The sequence below is a fragment of the Saccostrea cucullata genome, unplaced genomic scaffold (assembly GCF_032062105.1).
Source record: "Saccostrea cucullata isolate Sc308-1 unplaced genomic scaffold, CSIRO_AGI_Scuc_v1 ctg1546, whole genome shotgun sequence".
Classification (NCBI taxonomy): Eukaryota; Metazoa; Mollusca; class Bivalvia; order Ostreida; family Ostreidae; genus Saccostrea; species Saccostrea cuccullata.
In genome coordinates this window covers 17,548-42,470 of record NW_026921333.1, presented here as the reverse complement: position 1 = coordinate 42,470, position 24,923 = coordinate 17,548, and the positions used below count along the sequence as shown (strand labels likewise).

The window sequence follows — 24,923 nt, the reverse complement described above, 5'->3', positions numbered from 1 at the left end:
GCATATTCATAATCGAAATAATGTAAAGTATTGCTGTCTATGGTCAATTCGTACAAGAGTTCCGCTTAGAATACGTTGGCCATATGATTAGAATCTTATTGTTAACAATCCTGATTGCTTTTGTCAGAGGATTTGATGATATCACGTGGAAAGAAGAAATTGAAAAACGTCTCTCATTGGTTGAAAAATCAAATATTCGCCTTTTGAAAGAAAACGAAGATCTAAGACACGAAAACGAAGAATGAAACAAGACTTAAAGGAACTAAGAAAAAGTGTACACAAATGTGAAACGCTATGCAAAACAGAAACTGGTAAAGAACTTTCAAATTCGGAGACATTTTCTGAACCTTCGACGATACCCAAGGGATTTAACAACCATGACCAGATGCCTAGTAGAAGAAGTCAACCAGTTCCGAGAATACGTAAGTTCAAAATCTTACAAAAAAGATATTGGGAGCTAGCCTCATGCTTATATGCTGATTACATCTGTGAGAAAACACCTTAATTTAATTAAATTTTATCGTTTTAGTTCCTCCAGAGACACATACAGTATCTGCCGTGGCATTCTACACTTACCTATCAAAACCAAGCGCTCCAAATTTACCAGCGCACCATCTCATGGTTTATGACGTCGTGCAAATAAATAGAGGCAATGGATACAACAAGGGCGATGGAATATTCTTGGCACCAGTTTCTGGCATCTATGCTTTTCATTTTTCCTTATGCGTAATTGAAGGTGAAAATTTTCCATGGGCCAGTCTAGAAGTTGCTGTTAATGGCCAAGCTATTGGGTCTACTTATGAAGAAGGTCTCAATTCAGGTCAACCTGGCGGATACCATTGTAGTAGCAATTTAGTTATTTCAGACGTGAATTCTGGTGACCATGTTTTTATAAGAACACAAGCATCTACTCGGGGAGTTGTAATCAGCAATACAAATGGAAGAACATCGTTTTCTGGTTGGTTATTGTACAGATAATCATATAATAAAAAATGGTAATTTTTTTCTTTTTGTTAATCTTTTGTAAATGCCTATTGTCAATTTCACTGTGATCTTATACGTGCATGATTAGACTCTCGACGTCCAGATTACAATGTAACATACGCATTGTGAGCATGATGAACGAGATAAATAAAAACATTTATTTTGAGAACTAGGAAAAATATTTTTTTTTTTTTTAACCATGATTTAAGTTAGATTTGATATCACTTTAAAACATGCTTTGGGTAATTCTGAAATATAAAAGAAAGGATTTGCAATCTATGGCTTTAAATCAGAGAAATTGTATCTGTATTACTTGCTATGACAACGAGGTGCGTTTATTTCTAAAATTTATTTATAATGTTGACATTACAATGCAAGATTTAGGCTAATGATAATGCTTTATGCAATGGGACCATATTACAATGAAGCGCATTGAAGTGGTAAAATTTTCTGTTCGAATGGAACGTTTTGAGCTATCTTTAGAACGTTTATGACACACCCATTTTTTTAGAAATGGATAAAACGGTCAATTTGTTTATTCGAATTCCTGTAGACCAGGTTTTCGATAAATATAATAGCCAGTGAAATTGACGGTCTAAAAAATACCGAGTAAACACGTGTATGACCAAACCCTGTGTTGTGCAACTTCAATAGACATGTTAAGTGAAAAAATATGTACATATTTGTTGCAATTTGTGTTTTACAGAAGGGGGAAGTCTCTAACTCTCTCTTCTTAATTTTTAAAGCTCCATTTTCAGTGTAACTCATATTGCTTGTCGCAAAGATTGGGGTGTCCTAAACCATTATGACGAATATCTAAATATATGGGCGTGTCATTATGCTGTAATTGACGTTGAAAACATGACCCAAAACGTTTTGTCCAAACGGAAAATTTTACCACTTCGATGCACTTCATTGTACCGTAAATCAAAATAATGTGTAATTCAAAATGCGGCATTATATTAATGGAAAGAAACATATGGAGATATCGAACAATATTCATGATCAAAAGCCCATAAAACAATACAAAACAGGAGTAGAGCAAACAAGGACCTCCAAAACATTAGAAGTGGGACGAGGGGTCATGGAGGAGTGAGCATCCCCTGCCGACCAATAACACCCGCCGTTTGCTCCTTGTCATAATCGAGAAATAACGGGAAAATCCATCATCAATTCAATATATAAATACATGTAATGGAATGACAATTAGTATGAAAAACGTCAGTCAGACTCAATGATAAACTACCGGTATATTAGCTAACAATATCATCGTATCGACCATAGAACTTACAGAATGATGACTTTAAACGAAATTGCTGATATTCTTGTTTCATCAACTTGTTTGTCAATAATTTACATCGTTTTAGAAATTGCTTATAATTTTAATCTTAGGTATCGAATTATGTGAGATAAATAAAGTCCGTATGCAGGTGATGAAGGGAAGTTGACAATAGAAAATTTTAAGTCATCAGGTCTATCATAGAGCCTGGTTGTTAGACTACCATTAACGTCTTTTCGAGTAAAATATCCAAATATTAAAGAGATGTGTTAGACTCTGTTTTGTTATCTTTTATCTCAAGCTCATCAGGATACATCGTATCAGCAGTTGAATAGAAATTACATTGTACCATTATATATTGACATTACGTCGTCGATATATCTTAATGAAAGCCTAATGTTGAAGGCCACAGCAAGTGTGTTCTTCTTTTTACGCATTTTGCACAAATTCTGCAAAATATGAATACAAAAATAGGTCTGCCAATAACTGGGCGTAATTGGTACCCATGGGAATTCCAAATATAGTTGGAAGACCTGGTCACCAAAAACTAAAAAAAAATTGTCAATCAGAATCTCCAGTATTTTTTTGATATCGACTTCGGAGTACTTGACTGTAAAATCAGAATGCTTTTAACAAAATAATTTTGCAAATGACCAATGACAAGGTAAGTAAATTTACGAGTTCCATTTTAATTGAAAAGCAGATGTCGATGATACCAAAAAGCCTAATTGATTAATTTCATTTCTGTTACGCTGGCATGACCTTTGCATTTGTGCATATTAATTTTTTTATATAAATTATAATTGATTTCAAAACAACGCGGAAATTCATTGTGGAAGTTTTTAAGACAAAAAATTAAAGTTTTATACATGAAGTTGTATTTAACTAGTAAACATAAAAATGAATTATTGAATACTTGTAAAAGTATTTACTTTTGGCTGCACATATTTCTGAGCGCCTATTTATTACTATTCAACTATATCTCTGAGAGAAATAGAATTTTGAAGAAAAATTACTTTGACAACCATGACACTTACATATATTGAAATCAAAACCATATAAAGAATTTTATATCAATGTTTTCTACTATTGTAGAAATTTCAATAAATCTGGAAGTAGGAGAGAGCATTTTCAATAAGGAATAATATTTGTTTATATCAAGGAATCACTGCATTTTAAAATATCAACAAATGAGCATCAAATATAATCTGCTTGTGTAACAATGCATTTTCTTAATAATGAAATCAGATTTAATTACATTCATTAAACTGCAAAAAATTTTTAGTACATACGGCCGCTTTTTGAATAAAATCAACAACTATTATTCAGAAAAATATATTTTGGGTTAGTCAATTTGTAAAAGAAACAAAAACTAGAGGTACATGTAATGTGAGCACAATGGGGTCAGTAAAAATACACCCCTGCCTCCATTATAATTACAATGGCAAAGTCCTGGAACTGGAAACTTTGCTTTTCACCCTTGAGCTGATTTTCGATACTTGCAAGCCGAAATAAATGCCAAAATCAAATTTTATTCATAGCACACTCCACATCTCGTTAAGAGGTGTACAAAGCGATGAAATGCGTTAAATAAAGAAAATTTCCACATTGACATTTAATTCGGTTTACAAGTATCTAAAAGCAACCAGAGAATGCCGCCTCCTGTTGGGAATTCCTTTAAGTTTTCATAATGACGCTGACTGACGTTTTCCTGGCATATAAAAAATATAAAAACTGTTTTTAAAGAGCCAGCCTGGAAAACCTTAAAATACAAATTCAGACTATGGCATGAAAGTCGCATTTAATTTCATTCAGTGGTAAAAGAGAAGTTGCACATAAGGGATGGGTACATTTACCCCAAAGCGTAACAGACGGACGAACTGATGTACAGACAGACGCACATCCCGATCACTATATATCCTTCAAGTTTTCAAGCAAGGGACAATAACTGTTTGAGGAATAACGTCTTCTTCTGATAATTAAAAGACACGGACAGACTTGTAGATCTAGTCTACGATTAAAGGGGCTTTACATCCTTTATATAACTCTCAAGTTTTTCTCTCGCCAAACAGCAATATATGTGCTGATTCTGCAAATTTGTTTCATATATAGTATGGACTATACATGTTGAAAAGCTTTCATTTAAAAACCTATTAATTTCCTACAGAAGTTAAAAATTTTTCTAAAACTTATATCTTAAGGCTCTTTTGAAAGACAAAAAAATTATAATGAAAAGTAATTTGAATCCTGAAAATACACTGTAAGGGAACATTGATAAATTTAACACGATTTGTACCCAGCAGTCTAAAAGCGAAGACATAGCAACTTTCAGCAATGACTTGGAAAGAAATGAACAAAGCGCTTTGAGAATAGGTCAGTGAAATGGTGGAAATAGTTAAAAGACTGCTTAGTTATGTGTTAAAATATGAACTTCCTGCAACTGTAAACATAGACCTAAATCGAACGGTTAGGTCTATGCTGTAAATCAATATTAAAATGATCTCATTACACTCTCAAAAATAGAAACAGTTTTAAAACAAAGGGTTTCTTTTTTACTCAGGAACAAAAAAGCTCTAACAATACTTACGATTGAATTTATATTGAATTGTGTTGTTTCATTTAACAAAAAATAGTTCTTCATCGTTAAATGAGTCAGCAAAAAAAAGTCCTCTCTTTCAAGGGCCAGAAAATAATTTGATATGGTTTTAATTTGATTTTTTTTTAGTATTGTAATTTTCAGACCCAATCAGTCCTGTAACAGGACGTTGTTATTATTATTATTTTTTTTTTTACAAAATTATTAAATTAATATAACTGGTATAGTTCTCCTCCCGAAATAGACATATTTCGAAGTCTGTTATGTATTGAGTATTTATCTATCAATTTAGGTCATTTGGAGTAGTTTTAAAACTTAATAATTTATATATATCTGAAAAAATAATCGAGGTTATTTCTTAATTTCCTTTTTCTCCTTTCTCAGTGTGTCAATTTACTTTGAAGCATGTATTTGAGATGCATACCACAAATTAATTTTCTTCAGTCATACTTTTATCAATATTTCTTTCAATGTTAATGGAAATGTTATTTAGATATTTTTATAGTGTGAGATCATAAATTATTCTCTTGAGATTATTCACAGAAACTTATCAGTAAATTAAAGTTTTTAGAAACTTTTCAAAAAATAAATTGTGCCTTGAAGTTCCATTTTTCCACTTTTCACCAAATGTTGTGGCTTGGTCAAACTTTGAGCTGATTAGTCAACAAATGTCAGTTCCAAAATTCTAAAATAAGACCGGTCCATTCATCTATTGACGCTGAAAGAAATCTGAATTTTGGAAGAAAAAAAATTATCCTTATAAATTATAATTTTTTTTTTTACATTCAACCCTCTCTTTTTTGCAAAGAATTTGTTCTGTATTATACTGCATAATGAAGTTCTTTTGTCAGGCTGTTATCTAATAGGTAAAAAATCTAATTTTGCATATATATACATCAGTTATCGAATCAAAGTGTAGAATTTCGTTATATTTCGTCACTTGCTCGTAAGAGGTTTGCAAAGAACATGTTAACAATGATGAAGAGAATATTATTGTTAACAATTCAAATACCGGTATACGCCTTTTGAAAGAAAACGAAGATCTACGAAAAGAAAACGAAGAACCACGAAAAGAAAACGAAGAACTTTAAACAAGACGTAAAAGAAATAAGAGAAATTGTAAACAAATCTGGAACGCTACGCAAAACAGAAATCGGTAAAGAATTTTCAGAAGACACCGTTGGTGATACGTACGGAGACATTTTCTGAACGATCAACGATTTCCAAGAGATTTAACAACCATGACGAGATGCCTAGTATAGGTAATCGAATTCTGAGAATTAGTAAGTTCAAAATCTTACAAACAAGGATATTAGGAGCATGCCTATGCTTCATGCTTGCATGCGGATTATATCTGTTATGAAACACCTTGATTTAATGCATGTTAACTTTTTCGTTTTAGTTAGACATCAAATATGGACTAAGGTATGCATTATGAACTAGATGAAATAACGACATTTGCTTGAAAGACAAGAAAAATCAGCATTTTTTTGGGTGGGGGGGATGGGGGTAAATAATGGATTTAACATCACTTTGGGTATTGCTTTAAAATTATAGGAAGGCAAAGTAATCAAAAACAATCCATAAATATTCAATCTTATACTGGGGAGGGGTACAATTCTGATATTAAATAAAAGGGGAAATGATATTTATTGAAATTCCTTTATATTAAGTTTAATTTATATTGAAATCAGACTAAATTGTTTTAGGAGCAATATTAAAAAATCCTAATTATTCTATTTTTAGCAACAACGGCAGCTTCTTTAATAAAATTAATGATTGATTTTCGGCTATAAGTATTTTGATCTAGTCAACCTGTAAACCAAATTGTACTGAAATAAGCCTAAAACTGTGTGATGCGGAATAACTTCTAAAGACATTAGAAAGACGACAGTCACTTTACAATCACATATACTTCTGGTCGAAGGCTAGTGGAGCTTAAAGATGAAATCGAAATTTTCAACCTTCTTTCTAAATTTTCAAGATATTAACCCCTCCAAATTCTGTAGGTCAAATATTGTAACTCGGAAATAAGATTTGAACCAAAAACTTTCACTTGTCAACTAATCCGTAAAAGTAAAGTAAACCAGCATCTGAAACAACCTTGGCAATATGCATCCTTAGATGTGTATAGGGAGAGGAGAAAATGCAGCGGACCAGACCGGGATTCGAACCTGGGCCCCTGAAACTCCGGTCAGGTGTTCTACCAACTGAGCTATCTGGCCACCGGCGATCGAACCCGGCTGACTGCCACATTCCTCCCTCCTTAAAGGTCTTTGGCCCTCCAAAGACCCCAACCCAGGCTCATCCCTGGCAGGTCTTTCACCTGTCAATTCCAGGGCATGGTCACGGCACCAAATGTAACGGGAGAGGAGAAAATGCAGCGGACCAGACCGGGATTCGAACCCGGGCCCCCTGAAACTCCGGCTGACCGCCACAGATTTTTCACCAATGGAAATTCGGTCAACATAGGGCTTAGAGTTACCCAGTTATAAAATCTGCACCAAAACGTTTACCTGCTCCAAAAGTATTTACCTGGTCATTTCTTAGCTGAATATGCACCACATGAAACCTTGACTGGTACAATAAAACACACTAGAATCGTCTTGCATGCATATCTGAATGTTTGTCTTCTTTTAGTAAGACAAAATCTTACATTAAACTAATAATCTAGAAGTGTACATCTCAAAATCACTCATTTGGAAAATCTAGATGCAAGCCTGATAGTGATATGCATCCTTAGATGCATCATTCATGGAAGATTGGTCAAAACTGGGCTTATAGATACTTTAGAATGAACTATCTCCGAAACTTCACCTGTTTACCCATCCGTAAAAATTAGGTCAGATCCATCATCTGAAGCAAGCCAGGTAGTATGCATCCTTAGATGTTTCACTCATGCAAGTTTGGTCATCATAGGGCTTATACATTGTACAGTGTAGTTACTTTATAATTAAATCTGAAACAAAAACTTTAACCTGCACAAAAAACTTTGAAATGTAAAATTAAGTAACTTAAGTATCTCCAGGCTTTTTTTCCTTAATTTTAAATTTCCCCTTCCTCGATATTTTATTTTACTTTGAAGCATGTGTTAAAACACAATTTTCATCATGTAAGGGAAATTCTGTAAATTTTAAAAACCTTTTACTCACTGAACTACAAAAAAGTTTGCCTCTGAAGAATAATCCAATTAGCAAAGATAGTCAAGTCAACATATTTTCTTTCACAATCTCCTTTTGCAAAGCAATTTATTCTGTTTAATTCTACAGGACGAAGTTCTTTTGTCTGGCTGTTATCTAAGGTTAGGTTAAAGTTTATCTGATTTTGCATATATACTATCGAATCAAAGTGTAAACCATTATGTCTCTAGTCATTTGCACACAAGAGGTCAGCTTAGAATATAATCACAATGGTGGATAGAGTATTATTGCTAACATTCCTTATACCTTTCGTCCGTGGATTTAATGATATCACATGGAAAGAAAAAATCGAGAAACGTTTATCTTTGGTCGAAGAATCAAATATTCGCCTTTTGAAAGAAAATGGAGATCTTTGGCACGAGAACGAACAGTTGAAACAAGCCTTAAAAGAGCTAAGAAAAAGTGTTGACAAACGCGAATCGTTACGCGATACGGAAACCGATAAAGAACTTTTGAAGCATACCCTAGGTAACACAGAGACATTTCCTGAAAGATCTAACATTCCTAAGGCATTTAAGAACCATGATATGTCCAGTGGAAGAAGTCAACCACTTCAGAGAATTGGTAATTTCCTTATCTTACAAATAGGAAAATGAACCTCTTTCAAATAAAGATGTATTTGTGAACACTGACGAAACTGTGTGACAACTTATAGCGATGATAAAACTTTCTCAAAAACAAATCAAATATGTCGGTACCAAATATAAAACAAGGATTATATATCTTAACATTTTTTTTTCTTTTATACCCCCCTCCCCCGCTACCCAAATATTTGGGAGCATATAGATGTTGTCCTGTCCGTCTGTCTTTCTGTCTGCCTGTCTACTCTTTGGTACCAACTTTTTTTATTTGCATTTGAGAAAGTTTAATCGTCGCCATAAGTTGCTACACTGCGCTATCAGCGTTTCACAACACAAATCTTGTCCTCCTTCAAGCTTTCATAAAAAATTTTTAAAAAGTTGTAATTTCCGATTTGGATGACAAGTTCTTCGTCTAAAGTAAAAGCCTCAACCCTGCTAGCAGTTTCAATTCTTGTGTGTATTCTTTTGAAAATTTCTTTTGTTTTCAAGCTCATTTTCGAACTCATGACCTCCTGATCACGGAGCCAGAGCTTAACCGACTGATCTACCGTAAACAGTGTGTTTCAAATGAGAGACTTTGGGATGTGACGAATTTATCTTTAGCATAATATGCTTGTATGGCAAATAATACTTAAGGCATTTGAAAAAAAATATTTCCCTTGTGTTGGTTTTTCAGGACCATAATTCAACTTAATCTTCCTCAACCCTTGTGATCAAAAAATGATATTGGGAGCTAACTTCCTAATTTTTCAAGGATAGACTTTACGCTTTTTTATTTTACTTTTGAGAAAATACACCTGAATATGATGCATGCTAATTTTTTTCGTTTTAGTTCCTCCCGATTCGTATCCCGTATCTGCCGTGGCATTCTACAGTTACCTATCAAAAGCAACTGCTCCAAATTTACCAGCACACCATCTCATGGTTTATGACGTCGTTCATATAAATAGAGGAAACGGATACAACAAGGGCGATGGGATTTTCATTGCACCCGTAACTGGCGTCTATGCTTTTCACTTCTCACTATGCATAGCTCAAGGTGCAAGTTATCCATGGGCCAGTCTAGAAGTTACTGTCAATGGTATTGGTCTTGGATCTACCTATGAGGGCGTTAATACCGCTCCTGGCGGATATCCCTGCACTAGTGGACTTGTTATTTCAGATGTGAACTCTGGTGACCACGTTTTCATTAGAACATTTGAAGAAACTCGTGGGGCTATTAATAGTGCTCCAAATGGACGAACCTCATTTTCTGGTTGGTTGATGTACCGATAATAAAATACCAACTATTCAATATTCAAAAAGAGTAACTATATTTTTCTTTGATTTATGCAAAATGAGTGCATCATTATTGTCACCAGTTGATATGAAACTGAAAAAGAAAACGATAGTTTAAATACGAGTTGCTTAATCATAAGTTTAGTTGGTTTGACATCAACACAAATATTCATCTTAAAGTTTTTATGTTTTGTCCTACATGATGGAACTTTCTGTTTTTCTTCCACTTTTTATTCATATAATCACATTTACATAGTGCATTTAATTTTGTTCACCCACCTTCCTTGGTGTCGGTCGACACAGAAAAAGTAGTTTCCTGTAATTTGGTGATGGTTTCATTAGAAAGAAAATAATTAAAATTATATTGTAAAATTGGATAACTCATTCCTCGGGTAAACATGTGCATTGTAATTTGTAACAAGAAGTTCTAGTTTTCTACAATCTTTAAGGATACTAGTGCTTGTTACATTTTCTTTCCTTTTCACCCAGAATTACGTTTCAGAGAAAATTTTGATTGACTAACATATGTAATTTAAGTTTTTAATGTTATTATATAGGTTACCATAAAATATTTTCTTTGGATATCTACAGTCAGTTCCTGTAACTGGTTCTATCAGTCTATCAGAATATCCCACTTCAGTTATTTTTTTTTCCCTTCATGATGGCAGACCTCCCATTATAGGTTCACTTTCACATGGATACCCACTATAAATAGCCCGGGGTTGAACTCTGATAGTTCAACCCCGGGCTGATGGGGATTTATCCATGTAAAAGTGAATTTCTTTGTGCTTTCTATATTAATATTTCTTCACTTAGGGCAGTTATGTTAGTTTGAGAGTTGTTGTAAAATGTGCTTTATAAATGATAATTAATTTCATTACAACATGTATTGGAAATAATTCTCTTAAAACTAATGTCAAAATAACTGTATCTCACTTCTATTCTCAGTTACCGTGTAGTGTAGGACACGCCGCGAGAATTCCATCGGAATCGAAAGCAAGTTTTTTGACTTGCCTATTTAGTTGAGCTCTAGCGCGCTGTTCCTGCACTGCTAGAACAGATTCCGAAGGTCGAAGTTCAACCCCGGGCTGGGGCGGTAGTGGGTATACATTTAAAAGTGAATTTCTTTGTGCTTACTATATATATATATATAAATAATAATATATATATATATATATAAATAAAATTAATTTCATCACAACATGTATTGGTGACGATCTTCTAAAATCTAATGTCCAAATAACTGTATATCACTTCTTTTCTCAATGACCGTGTACTGTAGGGCAGCGTTGCGAGAATTCCATCGGCATCGAAAGCAAGATTTTTAACTTGCCTAATAGCCGAGCGGTCTAACGCGCTGTTCCTGTACTGCTACACACAGATTCCGTAGGTCGAGAGTTCAATCTTTGGGGCCTATGAGTATCCTTGTAAAAAGTGAATTTCTCTGTGCTTTCTATATTAATATTCCTTCACTTAGGGCAGTTATATTAGTTTAAGAGTTGTTGTAATTTGTGCTTTATAAATAAAATTAATTTCATCACAACATGTATTGGTAACAATCCTCTAAAAACTAATGTCCAAATAACTGTATCTCACTTCCATTCTCAATGACCGTGTAGTGTAGGGCAGCGTTGTGAGAATTCCATCGGCATCGAAAGCAAGTTTTTTAAATTTATTGTACACTTGCCTAGATAGCCGAGCGGTCTAACGCGCTGTTCCTGTACTGCTGGATTGACAATTTGTAGGTCAAGAAGTTCAACCCCGGGCTTTCTACGGAAGTGAGTATCCTTGTAAAAAGTGAATTTCTCTGTGCTTTCTATATTAATATTCCTTCACTTAGGGCAGTTATATTAGTTTAAGAGTTGTTGTAATTTGTGCTTTATAAATAAAATTAATTTCATCACAACATGTATTGGTAACAATCCTCTAAAAACTAATGTCCAAATAACTGTATCTCACTTCCATTCTCAATGACCGTGTAGTGTAGGGCAGCGTTGTGAGAATTCCATCGGCATCGAAAGCAAGTTTTTTAACTTGCCTAGATATGTTTTCTAACGCGCTGTTCCTGTACTGCTGGACAGATTCCGTAGGTCGAGAGTTCAACCCCGGGCTGGGGCGGAAGCTGATATCCTTGTAAAAAGTGAATTTCTCTGTGCTTTCTATATTAATATTCCTTCACTTAGGGCAGTTATATTAGTTTAAGAGTTGTTGTAATTTGTGCTTTATAAATAAAATTAATTTCATCACAACATGTATTGGTAACAATCCTCTAAAAACTAATGTCCAAATAACTGTATCTCATTCCATTCTCAATGACCGTGTAGTGTAGGGCAGCGTTGTGAAATTCCATTCGGCATCGAAAGCAAGTTTTTTAACTTGCCTATATAGCCGAGCGGTCTAACGCGCTGTTCCTGTACTGCTAGGAGACAGATTCCGTAGGTCGAGAGTTCAACCCCGGGCTGGGGCGGAATGAGTATCCTTGTAAAAAGTGAATTTCTCTGTGCTTTCTATATATATATATATATTTATATATATATATATGAATACCACCAAAGGCTGAATAATTTGAAACACTAACCAGAAATTAAAGCCGGCTTTCTTAATTCATGACAATGTTAATGTTGGTAATAGGATTTTATAACTTGTTATTTACTTACTGAAAAAAATCATTTTGAAAGAATTAAAAGCGTAACTTTACTTCCTTTTAAAGTCATTAATTAAAACAATTAAAGCATTTCGAAGGAGCTTTTTATTTGTATTTTTACAGAGATTGCCTATATATTGACATATTGTAATTTTGACTTCGGTCAATAGAAGTAAACACATGAAAGTGGAAATCTTGACCTATCTTCTGAATGTTTAATGTTAGATAAACTTCAAACTTTTGTACATGTATGTCAATTGCCGTTTCGATAACCTACGTTAGACCATAAAACTTAGCATTGTGAAAAAAATGAACTTTCTCACAATGTTTCGACAAACATCGTATTTTGTGTTATTCCTACAGATTTGTTTTACATATAGTATGGACTTTGATAGTTGGAAATCTGATGTAGAAATCCGTTTAGATTCTCTCCAGCGTGAAAATTTGGAACTGAAAACTGTTTTGAGAAATCTTCTGCAGGAAAACAAGAACTTGAAAAGTGAATTTGAATCCATGAAGAACAGTTTGAGGACACACGTCCAAGGAACTGATAATAAATGTAACAAGGACACCATGCAGCCTAAAAACGAAGAGATCAGGACTTCTGTTGAAGACAATTTGAGCAATGACTTGGAAAGAAATGAACAGAGATTTGGAAGAATAGGTCTGTGTTTTACAACTCTGTTATAAACTACCTGTATCTGTTCAAGGTCAATGTTAAAATGAACTAATTACACATTGAAGAAATAGAGAACTATTGTAAAAATATTTGTTTTTAATTTACTAATCTAATGCAGTAAGTAAATCTACCCCAAACCTAGTAAAACTTCTTTTAACATAGTGGTTGCATGGACAGTAAATTTACTTGTCTTCTTTGTGATTTTTACTAGTTTTTTTAGTGTTTATTTTGAATTTTTAAAAAATATTTTTCAGTCCCTCCTACATCACCTACCACTTTTGTGATCGCTTTCTATAGCTACTTGTCTAGAAGTAGTGGCCCAATAACTGCTCACCATACGTTGGTCTATGACAATATTCACATCAACAGAGAAAATGGCTACAATAAATCTGACGGCATCTTCATTGCACCTGTTTCTGGGGTTTATGTTTTCCATTTCTCAGTGTGCCTTGCTGGTAGTTCATATGCTAGTTTTGAAATTCTTGTGAACGGAGAAGTAATAGGGGCTGTTAATGAAGAAAGTCACGCTGGAATGGGTTATCGTGAAGGGAGTAATTTAGTGGTAACATTTGCTAATTCCGGGGACCACATCTTTATTAGAACACAGAAAAGCACCATGGGATATGTGTTTAGCAATGACATATGTAAAACATCATTTTCAGGATGGTTTCTAAGCAACTGAAAGTGTAATATTCGTGATGAATGTAATAAATTCACGTCTCGACACTAAACCAGTTTCATTGTCTTTATTTATTTTCAAAAGCTTATAGCTGAATATTTAAGGTATCCGACCCATATTAGGACCAAAATTTCTAACCTTAAATATCAATTGTTTGTAAAATATCCTGATATTATTTTTAAAGTAGAAAGGGATTTACCTAGAGAAATTTCCAAAAATTATATTATTTAAGCAGAAATTAATTATTGGAAATTGCATTGAAATCTACGGAAGGAAGGAAGTTTTTTTAAGATAAAAAATAAATACTTCAAATATCAAACCCCGTGGGGATCCGGGTTAGAATAGGTCCTCAGTACCCCTTGCTTGTCGTAAAAGGCGACTAAGTGGGGCGGTCCTTCGAATTAGACCGTATAAACCGAGGCCCCGTGTCACAGCAGGTGTGGCACGATAAAGATTCCTCTCTGCTCAAAGGCCGTAAATTCCGAGCATAGGCCTAAATTTGCAGCCCTTCACCGGCAATGGTGACGTCTCCATATCAGTGAAATATCCTGGAGAGGGACGTTAAACAATATACAATCAATCAATCAAATATAAAAAAAATGCTGTGGTGGAAAGATGTATTGGATCATTGGGAATAAAAGAACATTTAGAAATAATTTCTTTACCGTACAGATTTTTAAAATTAATTTTTATTGAGTAAAATCAAATGGAGATAACTCGTCAAGGGCATGAAAAGGTAATAAATTAAGACATGTCCCAATCTTACATTCTTATACTAATAGATGAAAATTAGTTCTAACTACACTGATTATTCAGCCCACACATATCTATTATGCATTCAATTCCATTGAATCTGAGGCTAATATGGATCGGGTACCTTAAACTACACTTTCATTTGATGCATCGCGTGGTGTTAAAAAGGAAAAGCATATGAATGTTTGCTATGAGGCGCTGTTTTGGTATTTACTGCCAAAAATGATATCACCTAATAGATTCAAATTGGAAATACAGTAAAACAGTTCGTTATATCCGTATAAGGAAATTGTTATATTTATATTGCTGGGGGATCCATGATAACTTCGCTATAACCGTGAATTCGCAATATCTATGTTCGTAATAAACGAGTTTTGCTTCTTTTAAAAGCGATATAACCTATTTGAATAAGTGAAATTACTCATTCGAATGAATTCTATCACTTGTCTATTTCATATTGGTGATATCACCTATTTCAATGGGTGACATCACCATTTCAATTGGAAAAGGTGATATCACTCACTTGTATTCGAATACATGTAGGTGATATCAGCTTTTTGCAGTAAATACCAAAACGGCGTCTAATAGTTAGCTTCTAGTGGACATAATCAAACCTTGATGTTAGTTTTACTTTATTTCAAGAATATATTTCAAAACGATGCTTGCGGTTTTCATTAACAATATCTACATAGTTTTTGGAGAGCAGGCCTTTCCATAAGTTCCAATGACTGCTAATTGTGCCTGGTTATAAATAGAAATTCCTGTTGACACCTATGACAGTAAAAAGTATCATAACCAGTTAAGTTATTTAAGAAAATATATTGATTCAAAACAAAAACGTCTCTTAATTCCATTGGTATCTGTCAGAAATAAAAAGTGCCTTGAAAAGTTATCTTTATTATTTCGGATAGAAAATTTGTTCAATCGTGAGTGAAAAGGGGATAATTACGCCATATGTTACGAGTCCTTTTTGTCATATCAGTGTATAACGTGCAACTGTAGATCTTCTTTTAGAACTGTTCATGTACTTCCTTATCAGGCAAATCGCTCTACGTTCATATATCGTTATTCAAAATGTCAGGATTTTCTCTTCTTCTAATAGTTTTAAGTATTACAAATGGATTTGAATCTGATACTTGGAGGGAAGAAATAGCGAAACGTTTAAAGTTTGTAGAAGAATCCAACTATCTCCTGCGAAAAGAAAACGAACACTTGAAATCGATCGTCCTCGATGTCCAACGAGAAAACAGCCAACTTAAAGAAGAGCTTGTTTCTGTGAAAGACATGGTCACGGCATTACGTACTGAGGATCTAAATGTCCACCGAAAAGATATTAGACCTCTCCCAGGAAGATCTGAGATCTTCGAAACATCACTGAATGATACTAGAAAATCAGTTAATAACAAATTGGTTTCAAGAATAAGTGAGTAATTTAAAAGTTTTCGTTGCAATCAACAAATTGATACGGACCAAAATGATAGACGACATAAAAAATGGAACATTATCCTTTGCTATTGCAATGAATAGAAGACATATACTGAAATGTCAACTTAATTAAATCGATTCCATCAGAGATTCCACCTGAATAAGGCAATGTTATTTTGAAATTCTTATAAATTTCAATTTATCAAATATTCACCCTTCCTGTTGCCACGGTAGCAGCAGTCACTTTACCATATTTTTTGTTTCCTAAACTAATTATGTCTTTACTTCTCGTAATAGTTCCCCCTGAAACACATCCTGTATCTATCGTGGCTTTCTACGCCTACCTATCCACAAACTCAGCTCCAAATCTCTCTGTCCACCATCTCATAGTCTATGACGTCGTTCACATCAACAGAGGAAATGGTTATAACAAAGGAGATGGGATTTTCATCGCACCTGTTACTGGAGTTTATGCCCTTCACTTTTCTGTGTGTATAGCCAAAAACAGGGGATTCTCGTGGGTACCTCTTCAACTTACTTTGAATAGTAATGTACTGGGGGCAACGTTCGAAGAAGGTCTAGACTCGAACGTTGGAAACCATTGTAGCAGTGGGCTAGCGATATCTGACGTTAATGCTGGCGACCATGTTTTCATCAGAACTCAACAAGCGACTAGTGGGATAATTCATAGTAGCTCGGTTGGAAGAACCACTTTTTCTGGTTGGCTTCTTTACAGATAAATGTAAAACCTTTGAAAACTAAATAAAGATGTCTTAAAAACGTATATGAGAGCACTGTGTGTTGAGTTAAGTAATTAAGAAAGAGCACAATAGTTTTATAAATAGGGCGGGGGGAGAGTAGAAAGGGTGTATTTTTGTGTAGGTGTTTGGGGGTTAGGGAGAGGGTGAGGATGTATGTGTCTGATAAACACCTCCAAAGTAATTTGCATTCTAATCTGCATTCTATGATTTTATTTTGATTTTATTTTGTTTTTACAAGAGGCCAAATTAAAAGGCTTTAACGGACAATTAAGTATAATCCGACAGTTTAGAGGAGCCGTCTATAAAAGGTAAACTGATAGATGAAGCTTTTTTGCCAAAAAGCACGAAAAAATAATGATCAGAATCTACGAAATAATTAGTCTGACATACGGTTCAATTTTTAATATTAAATTCTAGTGTATCTGTCACTTATCATTTTGACAATACAGGCTTTAAACAAACTACTTGGTATTAGAATGTGTGTACTATTTTAATCTCGTATGTTCCTTAAAAGTGAATTGGAAAGGAAAATAATTCTCTCTGTAGAATGCAAATTGAAAGAACCCTGACCATTATCATGACACTTGAACAAAGGGTCGAGAGGTAAAAACAACTTGTAGAAATTGCTTATTTGAACTGATTGACACTTATTCCGGTATCACCGGTAGTAGAGATAAATATATGGAGTAGAGATAAATATATGGAGATAAAGAACAGTTTTCAAGCTCCAAGTCCATTCAATAATAACAAAAAGGGGGCTCTGAAGGAGCAGAGCAAAAAAACAGACCTCTAAACATCAGAGGTGGGATCAGGTGCCATGGAAGAGTGGGCATCCTCTGGCGACTGATCACACCTAATTAGACTTGTTACTGACAGAAAAATATTCTTTGTTCAAAGCTGAAGTCTATGATTCTCCTAGTAAAAATGCCAAGAAAAACATATTTGTGCCCTATTTTGATTGAATATTAGGATTGTAAAAAAGGTTTTATTACATTTCAACAGTTAAATGCTGTAATTTAATTATTAATAAATTGATATTCTGTAAGTATGACCTTTGCATATAACAAGATAGCAAACTTAAATCAACCATTCTACAAGAAACTGAAAACTGCCAAAATTTCTCCAAATATGTTATCGAAAAACTGAGAATATAATTCAGTCGAAATTTTGATTTTTAATACATATGGGTTTTACTTGACGAATTACTAAGAAATTTTGTATAGCATTTTAATTTAAACAAAGTTCTTTTCAGGGCTAGAGGAGAACAGTTTTTTTTTAAACTTTATCCGATTTTTGCAACTATGGCAACATAATAAAAAATGAACAAGGGATACTCAGAAATGTTTATCTTGAAGTAGTCAAATTGTGTGTCAAAGTTTTGCCAATATTTAACCAAAAGTGCATGACCACAACTGCATGATAAGCAGTGTTTTGAGAAGTGATCGAAAGTATATTGAAAGAAAAATTTTACATCGACAGACATACAGATAGACAGAAAGCTGCATGGACACTAATCTTTACCATAGTATAAACGTTAACACTTTTGGTCAACGATCAATTGTATAAACGCATATTGAAAATGGAATATTGGTCTTCCCTCAAAATGCTCTGTACGAGATAGACCCCAAAGCATTTCAGGTCAACTGTTATACAGATAACCACATGTTGAAATACTTAGCAATGTATAATCGTTGAACTTTGCTGAACGACACTGTTTCGCCAGACAGCATTATTTTTACTATTTCTTCAAATTTGTGACATACATAGTATGGACGATGTAAGTTGGAAAACAGCCGTTGAAAGTCGTTTAGATTTTCTCCAGCGTGAAAACCTGGATCTGAAAGCTGCTTTGAAAAACATTCTTCGAGAAAATGAGAACATTAGAAGTGAATTTGAAGCCATGAAAAACATTTTACGGAAACATGTCCAAGACACCGATGAGAAATGTAACAGAAACATGAAGAAGTCTGCAAACAAAGAAATCCATACCTCTGTTGAAGACGAATTTGGTATTGACCCGGAAAGAGATGGACAAAGAGTTGCAAGAATAGGTTGGTGTTATTTGTTTAGATATCAACATGTGTTATTACCTTTTCTCTAAAATAGAATATTTACAAAATATACAATATGGAAGAAATAAAGTCTTCTTCAGGACTTACAAACGACAGCTGAACATAAAACTTATATATTAAGCTTCTGGTTTATTGATCATTTACAGCTGCTACCTCTATTGTTAATGTACGCGGGGTTATTTTTGCCCTTTCACACTTGTTGAAAGAGACAATTTTTACCCGTTTTAAATTCGCCCAGTCATAATTTTGTTAAAGAAATTGTACTATGTTCTTTGAATTCGCCCTGTGTTAATTTGCAAAAAAGAAGGCAGAACGAAAGAGGTAATAACATAACGGGACGAAAATTTTGCTGTATACAGTATTTGGAGCAAGAGTCTGCAAAATTATTATTTGAATTGAAAATTATATATGCTTCTGAATTTTCTGATTATTGTATTTTTAGTTCCTCCTTCGACATCGACAATATCTTCCATTGCCTTCTACAGCTACCTGTCTAAAAATAGCGGTCCAATAACTGCTCACCATACGTTAGTTTATGACGTCAGTCATATCAACAGAGGAAATGGCTACAACAAAAATGACGGCATCTTCATCGCACCTGTTTCTGGGGTTTACGTTTTTCATTTTTCAGTGTGCATTGGTGGTAGTGCATATGCTAGTTTTGAAATTCTTGTGAACGGGGAAGTAATAGGGGCTGTTAATGAAGAAAGTCACACTGGAATGGGTTATCGTGAAGGGAGTAATTTAGTGGTAACATTTGCTAATTCCGGGGACCACGTCTTTATTAGAACACAGAGAAGCACCATAGGATATGTGTTTAGCAATGACATGTGTAAAACATCATTTTCTGGGTGGTTTCTAACCAACTGAAAGTGTATTGTATATGATTTTTGGAAAATAAACCTCTTAAAACCAAATTGTGATTCTATTTTATCTCATGTTATCAAAGAGACATTTTTGTAGGCAGCTGGTCGCTAAAGGATTAATTGACGTACTCGTACAAAGTTTTGGTGTCATGACAAGAGCCCCAAAAGACCTTCTTGACCAAGACAAAAAAAACCCCAAATTTCAGAAGTCCGCTGTGCAGGTTTTTACCCTGGTATTGTTCGTGGTTACAAATGGTATTGCAACAGAAGCAGTCTCTTTATCCAAAATCAAATGATTTTGAAGGATTTGCTTATCATTTCACCGTACCTCGTCCACTACTATATGTTCGAGAAGTGGTGTAAACCACTTTTGAATAATTAAAAACTCACAAAAATTTACCCAATTCAATAACATTAAAATGTATGACTATTCAACATTTTATACGACCATTTCCCATGATAAATTAGAGGTCGGGCATTTTGTATCACTTTGGAACTTGTAAGTCTACCATCCTTGTCATGCGCCATTTGCAAAATCATTTTATCAAAAATATTTTGATTGTATGCAAAAGTACTCTGATATGGTATTAAAAGATGAATTTTTTATTGACAAATTCTATGGTTTTAGGAAACATCACTACCAACAATCTGTGAGAGTTCCCATGATTTGAAATAACAAATACCATAGAGTCTGACACAATTGTTTCGTACATGTATTTTGGATATTTTACATGAAAAAGCCTTAGGATGTTAATGATAATTTTAAAACAAAACTTTATGACAAACGTCTTAATTTCAATTTTAAATCTTCACCTTCCCTTACTTGTGTAGCAATATATACACCCTTATCAACCGCATATGGTAAATTTCTTCCAGTATATTCAGATTTTTCTATGTTAAAGAAATATTTAACCATCTTCAGTCGGTTTTCTTTGGTTACTAGGTCTCAAAGTTCAGATATTCACCGAAAACGACATTTTCGTATATTCTTATCAGCAAAGTTCAAGTAATATGTACTGCATGACGAATATGACAAATAAGACCTTGGCGTGTATTCTTTTATCGCTACTGGGTGCATGAAGCAAGAAGTTTTAAACCTGATGCTTAGAAAAAAGAAATGGAGTATCGTTTATTGCTATTGGACTTTTACGAGGAGCGCTGACTTTTACAGTTGACGCTTACTTTTACACTAGGGCTATGTACGGTAGTTCTTTTATGATATTAATAATTAGCTCAACATTTAATTAAACGAAAATAACGGGTTATCTCAAAGCACATAAAAGTTGTCCTCGAAGAAAACGACAACCATCCTACCCTTAACTCCCGGTCTTCATATGTTAGTGCCCCTAACTAGAAAGGTTTTCTTATGCATTATCAATTCTGTACTTCCATACACGATACAAGTTTAAATGTCCAAGTAAACCGTCAGCTGTAGAAGTCAGCACTTCTCGTAAAAGTTCATTGCTGGTAGAAGAATTTAACCACCGTCTCCAAAAAGAAAACAAAATCTTAAAATCAATGGTGATAGACGTCCAAATCGAAAACAGACGATTAAAAGGAGATATAAATTCTATTAAAGACCTGGTGACTACTTATGAAACGATGTTACCTTCGAAAATAAGAGATGGCGGCTCAGTTAATCAAGAGGAGGAAGTTGAATATCTTACTGAAAGATCTACAATCTCCAAGATACTAATAAACGAGACGATATATCTATAAAGAATCGCAAGCCATTTTCAAGAATAATTACTGTAAATCACTTTTTATTCGCGAGAACTTTATTTTGTTACGAAATTCGTTTCGTCACTTTTGTGTATTTAGTCAATCACTCGCAGCGTATACAGTTGTTATCAGCATATTTATATGTACATGATTGTTTGTTATTAAATAATTGATAAAAAGTTGTAAAAGAAATAAGTTATATGCTGTCAATCATATAATATTGTTTTGGAATCGGGTTCACTGTATTTCGACCCGGTCTCGATCTCGATAGCGTGTTTGAAGTTAATTATCACGTTTCGTCTTTGAACATTGTATTGTCATTGTTTAAATCAACTTAATAACGTAATAGCTACTTGTACTTATCGTATTTTGGAAGATAAAATCCCATTTTGTATGATTAGTAATGATTTTCTATTAGAAAACTTCTCTGCGTGCACTTTCCCTGATTTGTTTATACCGGAAGTGGCGTAGGGTCATTCCGGGTCAGCGATTGGCTAATTGAGGTTACCAGTGGGTACAGTAAAGGTATAATTATAAAGAAGCGAAAATTTCGTCTGCTAGAGGAGAAGGGGGGAGAAGTTGGGAGGATACAGAAGCCTCCAAATTATTATTTTAGAAGTGCTCCCATCATTGGCAATCATTTAAAGGGATGGCAGACCCTACGCAGACCAGATGGGTAATTATATTAGTCAAGTTATATTAAATTGAGACGCCGAGATATCCCTGTGGGAGACCCATAAGTAGAGTGGGAGACCCATCGACGGGAAAACTTACGAGACATTTATGGGAGTTACAATTTATTATTAAAACTATATAGGACTTATAGAAGAGGTATAAATAAATTAAATTAAATCAAGGAAAGTATATTTTAGTACAAGTAGCTAATTTTTATAATTATTTTGGGAGATTTAGATTTTACCTACGGGTTGTGGGAGTGACTTCACTTTATAAGAGACTGATATATATTGTATTGTGATTTTTATTATAACAATACTTACATTTAATTGTACATAGTGTAAATAAATTTTATTTGTTGAACTTTTATCCTGACTTAATTATTAATTTACAAGTTAACATACGAGAGTGGAAAGCCCACACAGTTGCCCCACTCTCTCCCGAGGTGGGAGGCGCAACAATTTTCGCGTAATTACGCGAGACAGTGTGCTCGCGAAAATTTAATTCTCGCGTATAATAGTATTCCTTAAGAATATATAGAGCAATGACCACAATTCGCGAACATTTTGTCTCGCAAATCAGATGTTAATGACTATCTCGCGAAAATAAGGTGTCGCGAAAATTTAGTGATCTACAGTATCAAGATGAATTATTTAGAACTTCAATCTTAAAATGAAAATTGGTCAAGAAAATTAATAATAGTTTTTTTATATAGAAATGCTTAAGTAGATTTTTGCATATAAAAGTTTTCGAAAACATAAATACAAGTAACTAATTTTCACCTAAACATGCAATAAATATAATGCGATGTTTAAAAATACTAAACTCGTGAAGAATTGCTTTTAAATATCACATAACTATCTCATCAAAATAAGAGAGTATTTCAATCTTAATTAATTTCAGTACCCTCACAGACGTATCCTGTCTCTGCTGTTGCTTTCTACGCCTACCTTTCGAATTCCACTGCTTCAGATCTATCTATCCACCACCCCATTGTGTATGACGTCGTTCACATCAATAGAGGTAGCGGTTAGAAACAAAGGAGATAGAATTTTCATTACACTTATAACAGGAGTATATGCATTCCACTTTTCTGTATGCATACCTAGAGGTGGTGATAAAATCCCAAAGGCTGTACTTGAACTAACTTTAAATGGAAATCGTAGAGGATCATGTTTTCGAAGAGGGTCTTAATACGAGCGATGAAAACCATTGCAGTAATGGCTTAGCTACTTCAGATGTTAATGTCGGTGACCACGTGTACAGAGGAGAAAACTCGAGGGCCAAATTATAGCGGTGTCGTCGGCAAGTCCTCTTTATCTGGTTGCCTACTTTACAGATAAAGAAAAATATTAATGTCTTAATGTTCTAATAAAATAAAAAAAAGGAAACACTTGTGGTTTCATATTGATATTCACAGAATTCAAATTAAATTGAATTTTTAAAACCTACCTATAATCTTAATCATCATAAAAATCATCACAAAGATACATGTACATAACGGGTTCCAGTAAATGCGATACATTTTTTCCTCCTCATTACTAAAATATAATAGGCAGTGAAGAAAAATCTTCTTATTGTACACCAAATAATCGAGAAGTGATATAAATCAGATGTGGAAACTTAAAAATTCCAAGACACTTTAGAAAATTTGATATCACAATTGTTTTTACCTAAATCAATAACACCGAATCGTACTTTTCAACACATTATATAACCTCTAGTATAACTATTCCACACGATAATTAGAAACAAGATTTACTCGGCTTCCTCATTTTTGTACCCTGTGTGTTTGATCATCAAGAAATTAAAATACTTAGCTAAAAACCACTCTGATACTAAACATAAGTACTTCGAAGTTTACATTAAAAAGATGCTGGAGTTCCTATAATTGACAACATTTAAAGGTATGTAGTCCTTGAAGACCATGCAGGTCTTTCAACAAACTGTTGGAATTCCGATGGGCACTAATTGTGTTCCTTTAAAAGATAAATTGTTTATATATTCCTATGGAGGAAAATTTATTCAACAAGCATTCTGAGAGTATTGCATGAGCAATACATATCCCCTACCGGGTTCCCCTTTTTCTTCAGAATGTCATTTTATAATATGCAAAACTTACGTCCATGGTAAAACTGCATGATTTTTAGGTTGTGAATGCCTTAAACCTAATTAAATAATCCACATTAAGGCGAAAATTCAACTCATGTTTCTAACGTCTTTTTCTCGCTTCGTATTTATGTCGACCATCGGAAGTTAGCGCAGCACGAACCCGATCTTAATGAAACGAATGTGAAAAATTAAAAATGCCACAATTCTGTCAAAAATCAATTAAGCGATGCGAAATTCAAAATTGATCTGTAACTCATCAAGATACATTCGCATAGCAAAATTAAGCTCAATACCTGCAAGCGTTTAGAAAAAAAGTGCGGAAAACAAAGTGGGACAGACAGACAGACGGACGGACGGACAGCTAGACAGACAGACGGACGGACGGACGGACGCAGAGGAAACCTATAGTCCCATTCGGTTTCACTGGTAGGGGACTAAAAACTTCTACATCAAGAAAAACATTTGCAAAGGTCTTCAAATCAACATTCAGATATATCTACGACATTATATCAATTAACATTGAATACTTCCTTTCATATATCGACTCGATATATCCCAGTTAACTTGACTCTCACTTCTAGTACCCGCTGCTTCAAGACACGTAGGATGCTACCTAC

General features: G+C 34.1%; 3 protein-coding genes across 3 annotated transcripts; all 3 read left to right on the top strand.

Moving 5' to 3' along the window:
• The first annotated feature begins 241 nt into the window (after positions 1-241).
• Positions 242-13,923, top strand: LOC134259739 (uncharacterized). The gene is made up of 4 exons (XM_062742337.1): positions 242-422; positions 9,473-9,905; positions 10,514-10,518; positions 13,496-13,923. The coding sequence occupies exons 1-4, from the start codon at positions 242-244 to the stop codon at positions 13,921-13,923; spliced, it is 1,047 nt and encodes a 348-aa protein (XP_062598321.1).
• Positions 13,924-15,732: 1,809 nt separating this feature from the next.
• LOC134259738 (complement C1q-like protein 4) lies at positions 15,733-16,838 on the top strand. Its single transcript, XM_062742336.1, has 2 exons — positions 15,733-16,096; positions 16,396-16,838. The coding sequence occupies exons 1-2, from the start codon at positions 15,748-15,750 to the stop codon at positions 16,836-16,838; spliced, it is 792 nt and encodes a 263-aa protein (XP_062598320.1). The 5' UTR covers positions 15,733-15,747.
• Positions 16,839-18,552: 1,714 nt separating this feature from the next.
• On the top strand, positions 18,553-19,840 carry LOC134259736 (complement C1q-like protein 4). The gene is made up of 2 exons (XM_062742334.1): positions 18,553-18,910; positions 19,374-19,840. Exons 1-2 carry the CDS (start codon positions 18,628-18,630, stop codon positions 19,799-19,801), a joined length of 711 nt encoding a protein of 236 aa, XP_062598318.1. The 5' UTR covers positions 18,553-18,627; the 3' UTR covers positions 19,802-19,840.
• Positions 19,841-24,923: the final 5,083 nt, after the last annotated feature.